The sequence below is a fragment of the Macrobrachium nipponense genome, chromosome 1, assembly GCF_015104395.2.
Source record: "Macrobrachium nipponense isolate FS-2020 chromosome 1, ASM1510439v2, whole genome shotgun sequence".
NCBI classification, from domain to species: domain Eukaryota; kingdom Metazoa; phylum Arthropoda; class Malacostraca; order Decapoda; family Palaemonidae; genus Macrobrachium; species Macrobrachium nipponense.
Window position 1 is genome coordinate 145,741,847 of NC_087200.1, and position 12,452 is coordinate 145,754,298.

A 12,452-nucleotide genomic window follows, 5' to 3' on the forward strand; every position below is an offset into this window, starting at 1 on the left:
AACTAATTAAACAAAATAAAGAGAATGGAAAAACCCAATACATAATACGAAAATCAGTAAAAGCATTCACAGTACAAACATTAAGCATATAAAATGGACATGTCAAAAGAACAAAACAGAAAAATGCATAAAAAATAATAATTTTACCCAAACACTGTAAAAATAAAACCTCGAAGTGCACTTCAAAATATTTTTAAAATACCTGCAAGCAGTTGCAACTTCTCACTCAAAAAGAAAGGCCTGTTACAATCTTCAACATCTGCAACACTTGTGCCTTCACAAAAATAATAATAATAACACTATGCTCAGAATCCACAAACAACGCATATATTACTAAGAAAATTAGGTAGCAATAGTGAGTGACCAATTCATATATAAACGTGAGTTATGTCACGGTAATGAAACAGTCTCGTGAGAGAGAGAGAGAGATGCTACACTCCGTAACACATGCAGCTAAGTCTCGTAATCGAATGCCTCGTCCTATGGGTGTGAAAAAGGGCGTACCAGGGCGAAAGGGTGGGCCCCCTTGGGTGAGCAAACAAGGTCGAGACGAAAACATATTACGTCATGTTATGGAATTTTCCAATTCACAATTAACTACTTACGAGTCGATAAGTCCTCTTTTGGCAAACTGAAAGAGATGAGAGTTAATCTATTAGAAATATTAAATGGTTTCCCTAACAACAGAATCTTTAATTATTGCAAGTAAACATGGAACGACATTGTTGTAGGGAAGGTTCTCGAAGGACCTGATGCCATATCTGGGAGGTCCCTATGCATTCGTTTGTGTGGATGAATAGGTCTCCTTGTGTTCATCCCAGGAACGCTTAGGACGATAAAAAAATTATTTTAACTCATCTATTTTTAAGTGAATGGGTAACAGCAATTTCTACTCGGACAAAGCAGTCTTTCTCTATATGCCTTACACTACTTTTTCCTCTCTCTGCCTTTCGTATGTTAAAAAAAATGAAATTTCTCACTACTTAAACATGTTATCTTCAAATATGGGAATCTGAACACAAAAATACATATTTTACATGATACGCAGTTTCTGAGGGGAATTAATTATATTACCAAATTATAATTACATTACAAAACTTACATTATAAGAATACATATATATATATATATATAACTATATATTATATATATATATATAATATATATATATATATATATATATATATATATATATTTACTGTTGAAAATATTGTTTACTTCAAACGATTCGTAAATTACGCCCAAGCATATTTTCCCTAAACTGAAGGACGTTTACGCAAGTGTTCATGACGAGAGAAAAATAATGATAAAAAATTATAATAGATTTAAGATGATCATTAGATTTTGTTGTTTCATTTCATAATATATACATATCTTTAGCTCGGTCAGGAACTACTCTGCGTCGCTGTTCCTTTTCAAATAGGAACATTATTTAATAAGTTGACAAAAACTATTTATTCCTCTGTATTTCAAAAGCCGTCGAAATGCCATTTCCGGAATGCAATATTGCAAAAATCAAGCAACGCCGTCGCCTCGCTCTTCATTTTCTGACGCTTTACGAAACCGGTTGCAAGGGCGGCCGAACTCTTCGTCCTCGATAACCTCCGGTGCTCCCCCAGTTGTGACGTCACGATCTGCCCTCGGCCCCGTACCTACGTCGAGGTCACTGGAGGACAAGGGATTATTAATGCTCCTCAGGTCAATTCATCTCCACGCGACGCTGTGACAGACATCCAGAGTTACTGTCTACACACCCAAGTAAATGTATAAATAATGAAAATTCACGATGCAGGGCTTGGTTGCGTGACCATGGTGAAAACCTAGACTCAACTGATGTAGTACGAGCTCCTTAATTAATCATCCGTGGGGCAGGTCACAGGTCTAGCGACCCCATCCCGATACTTGACGAAATAGGATGGGTGACACCTCCTGGAGCTCCCTCTTCATCAGTCCTGGATGCTCGCTCATTTTATTTTGGTCTCAGTAACTACCATGACAGTGAATTAGTAAACATTTTTTTACTTTCGTATTTCATCCATACTTGTTGCCTTCACACCTTGTTTATTTACAATAATTACTTACTGGCATCCAGCATGAATGAAAGAGAACTCCCCTGACCTGAGGAAAGTCTCAGCCACAATCTATCCTATATCAGAGGGTCCATCAGCCCCTCCAGTTGCCTCTCTGTCTCAGAAGGGGATGCAATTATCCCGAACCTTTGACACTGCCGAAAATAATGCGATTATGAGATACAGAAGAAAACCTACATACCTTGTGTCTTAATTCCATGCAATAGTGTTGCAAGCAATATTTGCATTCTCTTCATGTGATGCTGGCAAAATCTCTCTCCCCCGTCGATAGCCAAACTGGTTGCGACACAAGACTGCATAAACATATTAATATAAAAATGAAAGCAAACTCTTGTTGGCTCTTGGTCCTTTGTTTCTTACCATTTTATAACATAACGCTTGTTAATTATACAAAGGCATCGTGGCCTCTTTCTCCTTCTCTCTCTCTCTCTCTCTCTCTCTCTCGTGGACGTCATTGATGTTTGTTTCCTTGCTACTAATTGACCTATGATTTACGTTGATTTTACGTCTTTTATTTGTTGCCTTGTAATTCAGATGTATCACAGTCATGACGGTCAACCATCGAAATTGTCTTTACTCATTATTAGTCTACAGAAATAGATATACACACCAGTGATGTTTTTATTGTGGAAAACATTTTTTTTTCTTACTTCACAACCAGGCTGTTGTGCTACCGGCCGTAACTGCACCGAGCATAAAACGAAATTAGAGGTCAACTTAAGCTGTATGTTTTCAGCGATTTATTTTCACCCATGGCTACAAACTCTCGTGGGATGTCTGTGGTCAGGCAGGACCTTGGACCCCTTCCAAGTAGTGTATTGGAGATGTGGCAACACCGCTGAGATGTGGTGGGGGGAGGGTCGGTATTACATGGTTCTCACAGGAGGTAAACCTTGTACATATTATTTCATGAAGACATTTTGATTAATTACAGAGACGTAATCGAGAATAGTTGAATGGATGGCTCTGGATACCATGTGCTGTCATTAATAGTCTTCGGATAAACGGTGTAGTCGCGACAAGCAATCTCGATCTGGCGGAATCAGGCATCGATTTCGAGTGGCGAAAGAGAGAAAGAAAGGGGGACATTTAAAGGCTACGCGAGAGGCGTAGCGAGTAAGTGTCTGTCACGTCGCTTTCAAGTACTCATCTAACAATTATCGGGAAAATTCGAGACCGGAACTTCGTTTCCCGCAGAACCGGAATTCTTCCTTCCTTCAGTATTGACGGTACCTCGACCGCCGTTGTGTATTACAGCCATCATCATATCACCAGTCTAGAACTGGCGCCGAGTCCCGTCTGTGGATCGTCGCTCTCCATTCAAGCGATATAAAACCTAGCACTGACCACCTGTTCGTTGTTGTTATTGCACCCATAAAGATCGTAGGGTTTCTCTGAGACCATACATGCCAGTCTCCTATTCCTGGGGTAGATAAAAACCGTCAAGAATCGGCCCGAGAAGATCGACAACTTTATTGAGCTGGATTCGAGTGCAACACCATAACCACCGATGATGTGCGCGTTCATGACACCAGTCCTCAAAAATGACTGGGAGGTGTATAAAACCGGTCGGTCAAGGAACAGTTCGGAGAGCTCGGCGGTGAGTATATTGCTTTTTGTAGTCTTGAAAATGTCTCGTATCATGTCACCCTCTCCCTCTCCCCTGCCTCCTCCAACATCACGCCCCATTTCTTCCGAGTCGGAACGAATGGTTAAGGGACGGCAGAGATTAGGTCTAGACGCTCGTGGTCAATGAGCTTTAAATACTTACATTTTGAACAACGGTAAAGCCATTTAGCAGCGCCTAGTTATTGCACGCCGTCATTTCTAATACATTTAAATACTAGCAGGCAATTGTTCATTCATTGATCTAGTAACTCGTGCCCATTCACATACTGGCGAGTGGAAATTTCCACTTCCCTCAATGACCCAAATATTAAACAGCCTCGTTTGTTAGGCTTACATCTTCCAGCTGTCTGGGTGTTGACATTTATTATGTTATTCTGTGTCATTTCAGTCTATTTAACAGCCTACAACCTCACTTTTAACATAAATTATATTAAAATATTTGCAAGGATTACACAATAAAGTGACAAGTTTCGAATCATTGAAATGATCGATTGTTATTGCCTAACAATTGCAGTGATAGGAATAACCTTCAGCCTCAGTAGCAGTGACAGTGGTCGACAATCACGACTAATCTCACACTGATGAAGAGATTATGGAAAAGTAACCCATTGTAACTCAGTAGGCATGTGATGATGATACATTACTCCTAATAACGTATTTAGTGTTTGCTCTATCGTGCTGCATCATGTGACTGATCTAGTTAGAGATGGCAATGTGTACAAGTGCAATTTTGGCTGGAAACGTTAATAGGATATACTCTCTCTCTCTCTCTCTCTCTCTCTCTCTCTCTCTCTTATACCTCCTACATGAGATATGTGCGCGCGACTGTGATTTTCATTGTAAAATTAACTATCAGAAAACATTTCCGATCTGTTAGATAATTTTACATTTACCCCCCCTCCCACCCCTCTCTTCATTGAGAGAGAGAGCGAGAAGCGGTTTCACGTAGTGCCAGCACCCTTACAAAAATTGATACCCTATGTCAACACAACTATTCAACAAGAAGTTTACAAACGACAGACAATGAGTGATGCCAATTCGTTAAGTTCCGGAAAAACCACGAACGAGAACAAGCAGTGTTCATTTCCCTTGTTAAAACAGGATCCAAACTAGCCATGGCCAATGTTATCAGGTTTCCGCGACCTTCCTTTATGAAAGATTCGTGTTTTTTTTATTTTTTTTTTTATTGATTAATGCGTTTTAAAATATCCAATCTTTGAAACGATACTCACTTCCGTAAACAATTTGTCGTGCTTCCCAGTTCATACCCTGGTTAGTACTAGACAGACTTAAGGGAAAACGGCAGAAATTTAATGTTCATTTAACCAATTATTGGTGTTCTATTTTTGTTAGGGAAAGGCATTCTCTAGTGAAACAGGATTTATTTCAGACCTTGCCAGTTCACAACAAAATTTTTGTGTTTCATTATTTCCGTAAACGATAGTGAGGCGAGAGGGATTCCAGGACTTGAGAGCCAACGTTCGCTTTCTACGTTCGTTCGCATGTCAACGGGATCGTGTAATTATATATTACGCCAGCATGTATTATAGTAGTGAGAGTGAATGGAATTATATTTTTGTCTTGTCGCAAGTTAGATGGAAGCGTTAGATACTTAGAGAGAGAGAGAGAGAGAGAGAGAGAGAGAGAGAGAGAGAGAGAGAGAGAGAGAGAGAGAGAGAGAGAGAGAGAGAGACCCGGGTGCCGGGTGGAAGGGGGCGACTTGTCCCGAAAGGAAGCTTCAGAGAGATAACTAAGGTTTCGCAACTCGAGGCCTAATAGGTCTGTTTCGACACTACCATTAATTTGTGTAATATATTTGTGAGCAGAATTTTTATCAGTTTTATAGACCGTTTTTTTTTTTTTTTTTTTTTTTAAGCTGGTATTACTTTAGTTCTTGCAGGATATTTATCCTTTCACTCATCAGAATAAATTGTCAAGTGGCGTCACTTAGAGAAATTAAATATGGGGGTCTTCAGGAAATCATACAAAAAGAGGGAAACTCGTTCTTTAATGAGACCTGTTTTAAATTCCAACTTTTAGTATTTACGATGGCAGTATTTACGAAGCTCGCCAGTCAGCAAACACAGACACACACACACACACACACAGAGAGAGAGAGAGAGAGAGAGAGAGAGAGAGAGAGAGAGAGAGAGAGAGAGGACGCCAGCAGTACTGCGTTCAAGTAACCGGTTCGTGTTGATAGCTGATATCCTTCAGAAACAAGGTCCATAAAAAATGTCCTGTATTCATGATGAAGCCGCGACAGGGGGAACCACTACCATACAAGGAAAGAAGAGGGAGAAGAAAATGAAGAAAGGTTAGGATGGTTACCGAGAGTCCCATTCTACTTAATATGGAGGGATAAGAGTCACATGGTTGCCACGTGAACCGATGTCTTGAGCTGGTTATGATAATTTCTGTGTTTTTATCTCTCTCTCTCTCTCTCTCTCTCTCTCTTTCTGCTACAAGTTCAGCAGCACCCAGTGTTTAGCCTATTCGCAATTTCGCAAACTAGTGATTCAGTTTTACCCTGAAGTTGACGTGGTCAAACAAAGTACGGCTGCGCTGAATATTTATGGATTTCAGTGAGTGGTCACTTCGTACTACTATTGCCATCTGGGAAAGAATAAGAAATCAACAGATGGCACTTGCTTTGCTTATCTTATTGTTCAGTCCCCAGGTGTATGGGAATACAATGTTCTCTTCACATGCAAAAGGTTCATGAGCCAACTTGCATGCATAAGGCACATTCTGTCAATTCCTAGTATGCCTATGTAATTGAGAACTTTAATTCCTAAGTGCCCATGTAGTTAGTCAGGAACTTGAATCCCCAATGTGCTTATGTAGTTAGTAAAAACTTGAATCCCCAATCTGCGTATGGAGTTAGTCGAAAACTTTAATTCCCAAAGTCCTTATGTAGTTACTAGAAAACTTAAATTCCCAGTGTGCCCATGTAGTTAGTCAAGAACTTGAGTCCCCAATGTGCCTATGTAGTCACGAATTTGAATGACCAATGTTCCTATGCAATTAGTCGAGAATCCTATTAAACAGCTCTCAGTGGGTGAAAGGTGTCTGGAAAAAATAACAAGGCTATTATTTCTATTGAGTCTACAATCATTATTCTTATTATTATTCACAGGTGTCTGTGCCTTCCAACCAGCGCTCCCGATCTGGCCAAGCCAGGAGACGGGGAATAGGCGAGACAGGACGCAGCTTCTCCTACCACGCCCCTGCTCACGGCCGCAATGACATCGTGTACGTCGGTTCACCTCCAAGGGCCTACCACATGTCCACCAAGAACTCCAGATATGCATCGCGGACTTCCATAGATCCTATTTCGGCTAGTGAGTTTTGCTTGTTCTAGTGCACCCATACAGTGGTATATGGATATATGGCTGACATTGGGATGGTGGATCTCTCTCTCTCTCTCTCTCTCTCTCTCTCTCTGACCTTAGCCTAGTAATGTACTAGTGTATCACTTCCCTGTAATTACCACCATAGTCGTAAAATTATCAGTTTAAAAGATTTTTAGTTTATTTCGCTGAAGCAGAAAAAATGTAAATGTGACTGATTATCGTATTATTTGATATCCTGACTAAATCTGCAAAACGTATCAGAAGTGACAATTGATAATTTATTCCAGATACAATGAGCCCACCCAAGAGTCCTAACGGGACCAAGAGTGCAGGACCCCCTAAGAGTCCTTCTGCAGTTTCCCTTTCAAAATTCCACAACAAGGTAAGGGTTCATAAGTCCTATTGGAAATTCCAGCTTTTTTTTTTTTTTTTTTTTTTTTTTTCTTTTTTTTTTTTTTTTTTTTTTTTTTTTTTTTTTTTTTTTTTTTTTTTTTTTTTTTTTTTTTTTTTTTTTTTTTTGTGGAGGGTGGGGGACCATTTTAAAACTGACTTTTGTTTTGGGGACCATTTCAAAACTGACTTTTGGTTGCCATTTGAAAATTGATGTTCTCGATTTTAAGCCTTATTTATTTATTTATTTATTTATTTATTTATTTATTTATTTATTTATTTATTTATTTATTGTTGGGGGGGGAGAGGGTAGGAGCTTATTAGTATTTGTCCGTGATTGCGAGAGGTTCAGAAAGCTCTGTTGTTGCTGATAGGGGCCTTATTGGAGATTATGAGTTTGGTTTGCGGTAATTAACAAGTTGGCTTTTAAAAAGGCGCATGAAATGTCAATATATTGTTTTTGGTTGCAGGTGATGGACAAATTGAAAAACGTTCTTCACCTGAAGGACAACAGCGGAGAAGAACAGGAACAAGAAGACACCAGAGGCCAGTCATGAGAAAGAAAGTGTACCAGCAATGTCCTTCAGACAAGACGCAAGGACGTGGCGTGACCAGCACAGAAGAATGTTTTTTTTTTATTAGAATATGTGAAGTATGAACGCCGAAAGTGTTGCACTTGCAAGCTATAGGAGAAAATGTTGGCAACGTCTTTGTTTTTCCATAGAGTCAGAGGAGCGACAGAAAGCCGTCTGTTGTGAGGGTTGGATCTGCAAAACGTATCAGAAGTGACAATTGATTTCCCAGACTTCAAGGTTGAATGTATTTTGAAAGTATTACGAAATTGGTAACGAGTGCTGTTCACAATGTGGTGATAAACTGATTCAGTTACTATTGGGAAACATTACGGTCCAGTGCAAAAATTAAAGAACTGCTGATGTCAGTGAAATGTGGAAGTTAGTGTTTGTATTGGATGAGTATTCAACATAATCTACCTACAGTAGTACTCTTATTGGACAGAGTGAGGCAAGTCGCCGCAAACTTAAAATGGAAAATTATTTCTTGGAAATTTGGAAAAGACTAAGATTTTTCATGAGTTCAAAAGTTTAAGTTAAGCCCAAAGTTTTCTCGCCCCAAAAGTCTCCAAATTAAAAGTTACTCTTCAAGAATGTTGCAGATCGAAATTCTGAAGTGGAAGAAGAAATTCTTCATCCTGAAATCATGCCGAAGGATCAGTGTTTTTTTTTTTTTTTCTGGTTTTGTACTTAAGGTGGAGTGAGGGCGTCGTCTATCGATCAACCAGTGTGGAAGAGGGCCAGCGAAAACTCAACTACCTCTTTCCAACAGTCTCCATGAGAGACACTGACTGATTGGTTGACACCGTAGCCTAATCTGGGGTCAAGAAAGGTTCATGACGTCCAATCGTGAGACCAGTGACCGGAAGCACGTGCGAAAGTTTAAAGTTTTCAAGTTTATCCTGATGTTGGGGATAAACAGCAATTTGCAACTAAAATCTTCATTTCTGGAGAAATGACTGAGGGAGTCATTCAGACCCTGGATTTTCAGAAGGGGATAAGTTGTCACAATACTTGGGAAGTCTGAATCTGGGTTCTGTGTGTAGACCTACGGTAGAAGTAACAGAGCGCAAGTTTGGTTATCATTATTTAATCCAAAGGGTTGTTATTTAGGTGGAAGTTTTCAATTGCAAATGTAATCTATTGCTTCAGGTCATTATTGCGAGGTGTGACTATCTTTTGATATGGCAAACAGGCCTTATGTACATAGTGAAAACTAAGCATTTCAGACCCTCCTAACCGCTGACGTAAATGATTGTACAGTTCCTTGAAGAGAAACTCCAGGTCTCCATACATACAGCTTTGGTAGGCTATAGCGAGTCATCCAGGGACTGTCTGGATTCCTCAGAGCTACTCATTTCTATAAAATGTCAAAAGCAATGCTTTTGTGACCTCTGGTGCCAGGTTGTTATTTGAAGATTTGAGCTTCCGTTAAGAACGAAATGGAGACTGATGAACAACTGCCTATAATAACCCAGGTTTTGTTGTCTTTGCTCTTGTAAGATATTTATATTTAAAGTCTTCTTAAAGAAGAGATTGCAATATATAACTTCATATTTGTTACTGACAACTTGATAGTATAATATTCAGATTTCTAGTTTTTACTTCTTTTTTTATTTATACAGAACATACCGGAATTTACAATGAAAGAGAACATTTTTTGATACTAGATATTTTTAGTAGAGTAGGAACTAAAAAGTATTCGTAGTTGATGTAAATAGTGAGGTGTTCAAAATATATAAATATACGAATATACGAATATATATATATATATATATATATATATATATATATATATATATATATATATATATATATACAGTCGTCAGAGGTGATGGTAACGAAGTCCTTTTTTCCTCAAGTGAGAATTCGGAATAGATGAGAATGAGGCCCTTGGAATGGATGTTTATTATCACGCGGTCGCAACTTACGCTTGTAAACATGTGTACCTGTTAGCGAAACAAATACCCTACGTATTACTGTTATTGTGATTATTACTACTGTCATTATCATACTGCAGCTACAATAGATTTCGAGGAGGCTCTGTCAGTCGACTTACTGTCAATATCTGTCAGAAGATTGCTCATGGCAGTACCCACTGGTCGAAATGACAGTCCTTCACGAAAGGTCAATGTTAAAAGATGATTATGCAGCAAATTTATTTAGGAAACTTAACAATAGGCTTCGTCATTCACACACATAAACCTTTGGCAGCAGAGAACATGAGCGAGCGAGACACTTCATTTGTTTTGGAAGTGTCATTCTTGTACTTACTCATCTGAACACTTCACAGCCTAACTGAGTGATGTCGAAGTATCTCTCACGGCAGCTCCTTTGCGAATATGCCCCTTTGGAGTCGGATATTGAGAGATGGTTGCGTTAAACTACGTGGAATGGAAAAGCCCAATCTTAATGTTTACTTCAGTCAGCCAGAATAATTCCTTTTTTCGTTTTTGTAGCAGATTTTCTATGTACGCGATGGCCTGGTGCTTTTATATATATATATATATATATATATATATATATATATATATATATATATATATATATATATATATATATATATATATGTATATATATATATATAATATATATATGTATATGTATATATGTATGTGTATATATATATATATATATTATATATATATATAATGTATGTATGTATGTACCTGGCCATCTAAATAATAGCAGATATTTCCAAAAAAGAAAATAATTCTTTTGTGCTGTGATGTTCACTTTCATCGATTTACCAAAGTGAAAAAATAATGGGTTTTAAAGCAGAGGTATGTACAAGGGTTGATGAGTTGCAAAAAAGGAACCTCCATATAAACACACACGCAAGTGTACATGAGCAATGAAATAAACTAGTACACACACACACACTTCCATAACAACATACATTTACTTTTTGACATTATGTACATGACAACAAACACGTATGCTTCTGTCATCGAGTATTGTTTGCATAGGAGAGATTTCGTCGCTTGCTCAGTACATGTCGGAGACCCTCAGGAGTGAGTGGACTCTTGCAGAAATTATTTTTGATTTGTAGATACCCCGTGAAGACACAAGGTATTTTGGTATCGTCTTTATAAACCTTATGAAAGTAAATGTTACAATATATTTTTATTTATTATTTTTTTTTTTTGTATTTGACATTGTCATGGGACAATGGCACTTTCCATTGTAGTAATGGGACAGTGGTTTCGGAAGATGATGATGGTGCTAAAATGTGTTATTTGTCCCAATTTGTCTGGTCCTCTGAAGCACCATCTGATTGTACAAAGAATGTAAAATGGCTTATGCATCTCTTAGTAATAACATTTTCATTTATGTCTTTTTCTTTTTAAGAATACATGCCATTTTTTTTCCTGTGTATACTCTATTCTGAAACCTTCAACATTTTACATAGAATAGATAATTCCATTATTTTACAGCATGGAAGTGAATGAAAACAAATTTTTTTCCCCTGAACCCAATTAGGAAGGTTATGTCGTGAGCATCGCGTCTGGTGTACATAATAATGTTCCGCCTTTTGCTGTTCGTGTGTCGGGGCACAAGTGTTTGTAAGCTTCATTTGACCGTGCTGTGCTCAAGCGTTCTCTTATGACACTTTTTTGTTTTTTGTTTTTTTGTAAATGATATGCACTCCTTTGTTTGATTAGCATTATTATTTTTGTAATAAATGATATTCAGAAATGAAGCCTTGTTATTTTTTTGGCTCTTGAAATTGTCCTTCTTGTGCGTTTTGTGGTCGACATTTTTCAAGTAGATTTGCAGTCTTTTTCCTTGTGGAACATTTTTAAATATGATCATCCATACAGTGTAAGGTAAATGTGTTTGCACCTTTGCATAGCATATCGCTTAATATTGATGTCAGTTCCTCATCGTACGTCAGCGTTTGACGGTGAAGTCAATTCCGATATGTTGGCTACATTGTCTCAGATGGTGAATATTTATTTCCCTCGTCGCCGAAGCCATTCAAATTCACTCTCAAATGTAGTTCGACGCTAAGTCAGTCCTCTTTAAGGTATTATTATGTAAATAAACAACAAAGTAATCTGGAGAAAGTTCAATGATCTTAAACCTCCCTCGCTCTCTCCTCCCACAAGTATCTGGAAGGTCCACCCACAGAAATAGGGCGATTACGTACATCTTTATTGAGAGCTGATACTGTGATTAGACTGGAAGGCCTATACCTTTCACATGTTTTAGGTCTAAGCATATGCTACCACTAAATACCGATACCCTACCGTCATCGCAACGCCTCGCCCCCCCCCCCCCAACAAAAAAAGAATAATTCTACAGGTAGACCAAAGACAAAGTTTATAAGCGAGTTCCTCCAAACCCAGTTATCCTGCGTGCCTATACTGAATTAAGAGACCTATATTGAATTTCAGAGGCCTAAACATTCC

The 12,452-nt window shown here is 38.3% G+C and overlaps 1 protein-coding gene across 1 annotated transcript; it reads left to right on the forward strand.

The window, feature by feature from the left end:
• The first annotated feature begins 3,185 nt into the window (after positions 1-3,185).
• Positions 3,186-11,740, forward strand: LOC135219719 (uncharacterized). The gene is made up of 4 exons (XM_064256717.1): positions 3,186-3,690; positions 6,859-7,063; positions 7,363-7,457; positions 7,936-11,740. The coding sequence occupies exons 1-4, from the start codon at positions 3,601-3,603 to the stop codon at positions 8,020-8,022; spliced, it is 477 nt and encodes a 158-aa protein (XP_064112787.1). The 5' UTR covers positions 3,186-3,600; the 3' UTR covers positions 8,023-11,740.
• Positions 11,741-12,452: the final 712 nt, after the last annotated feature.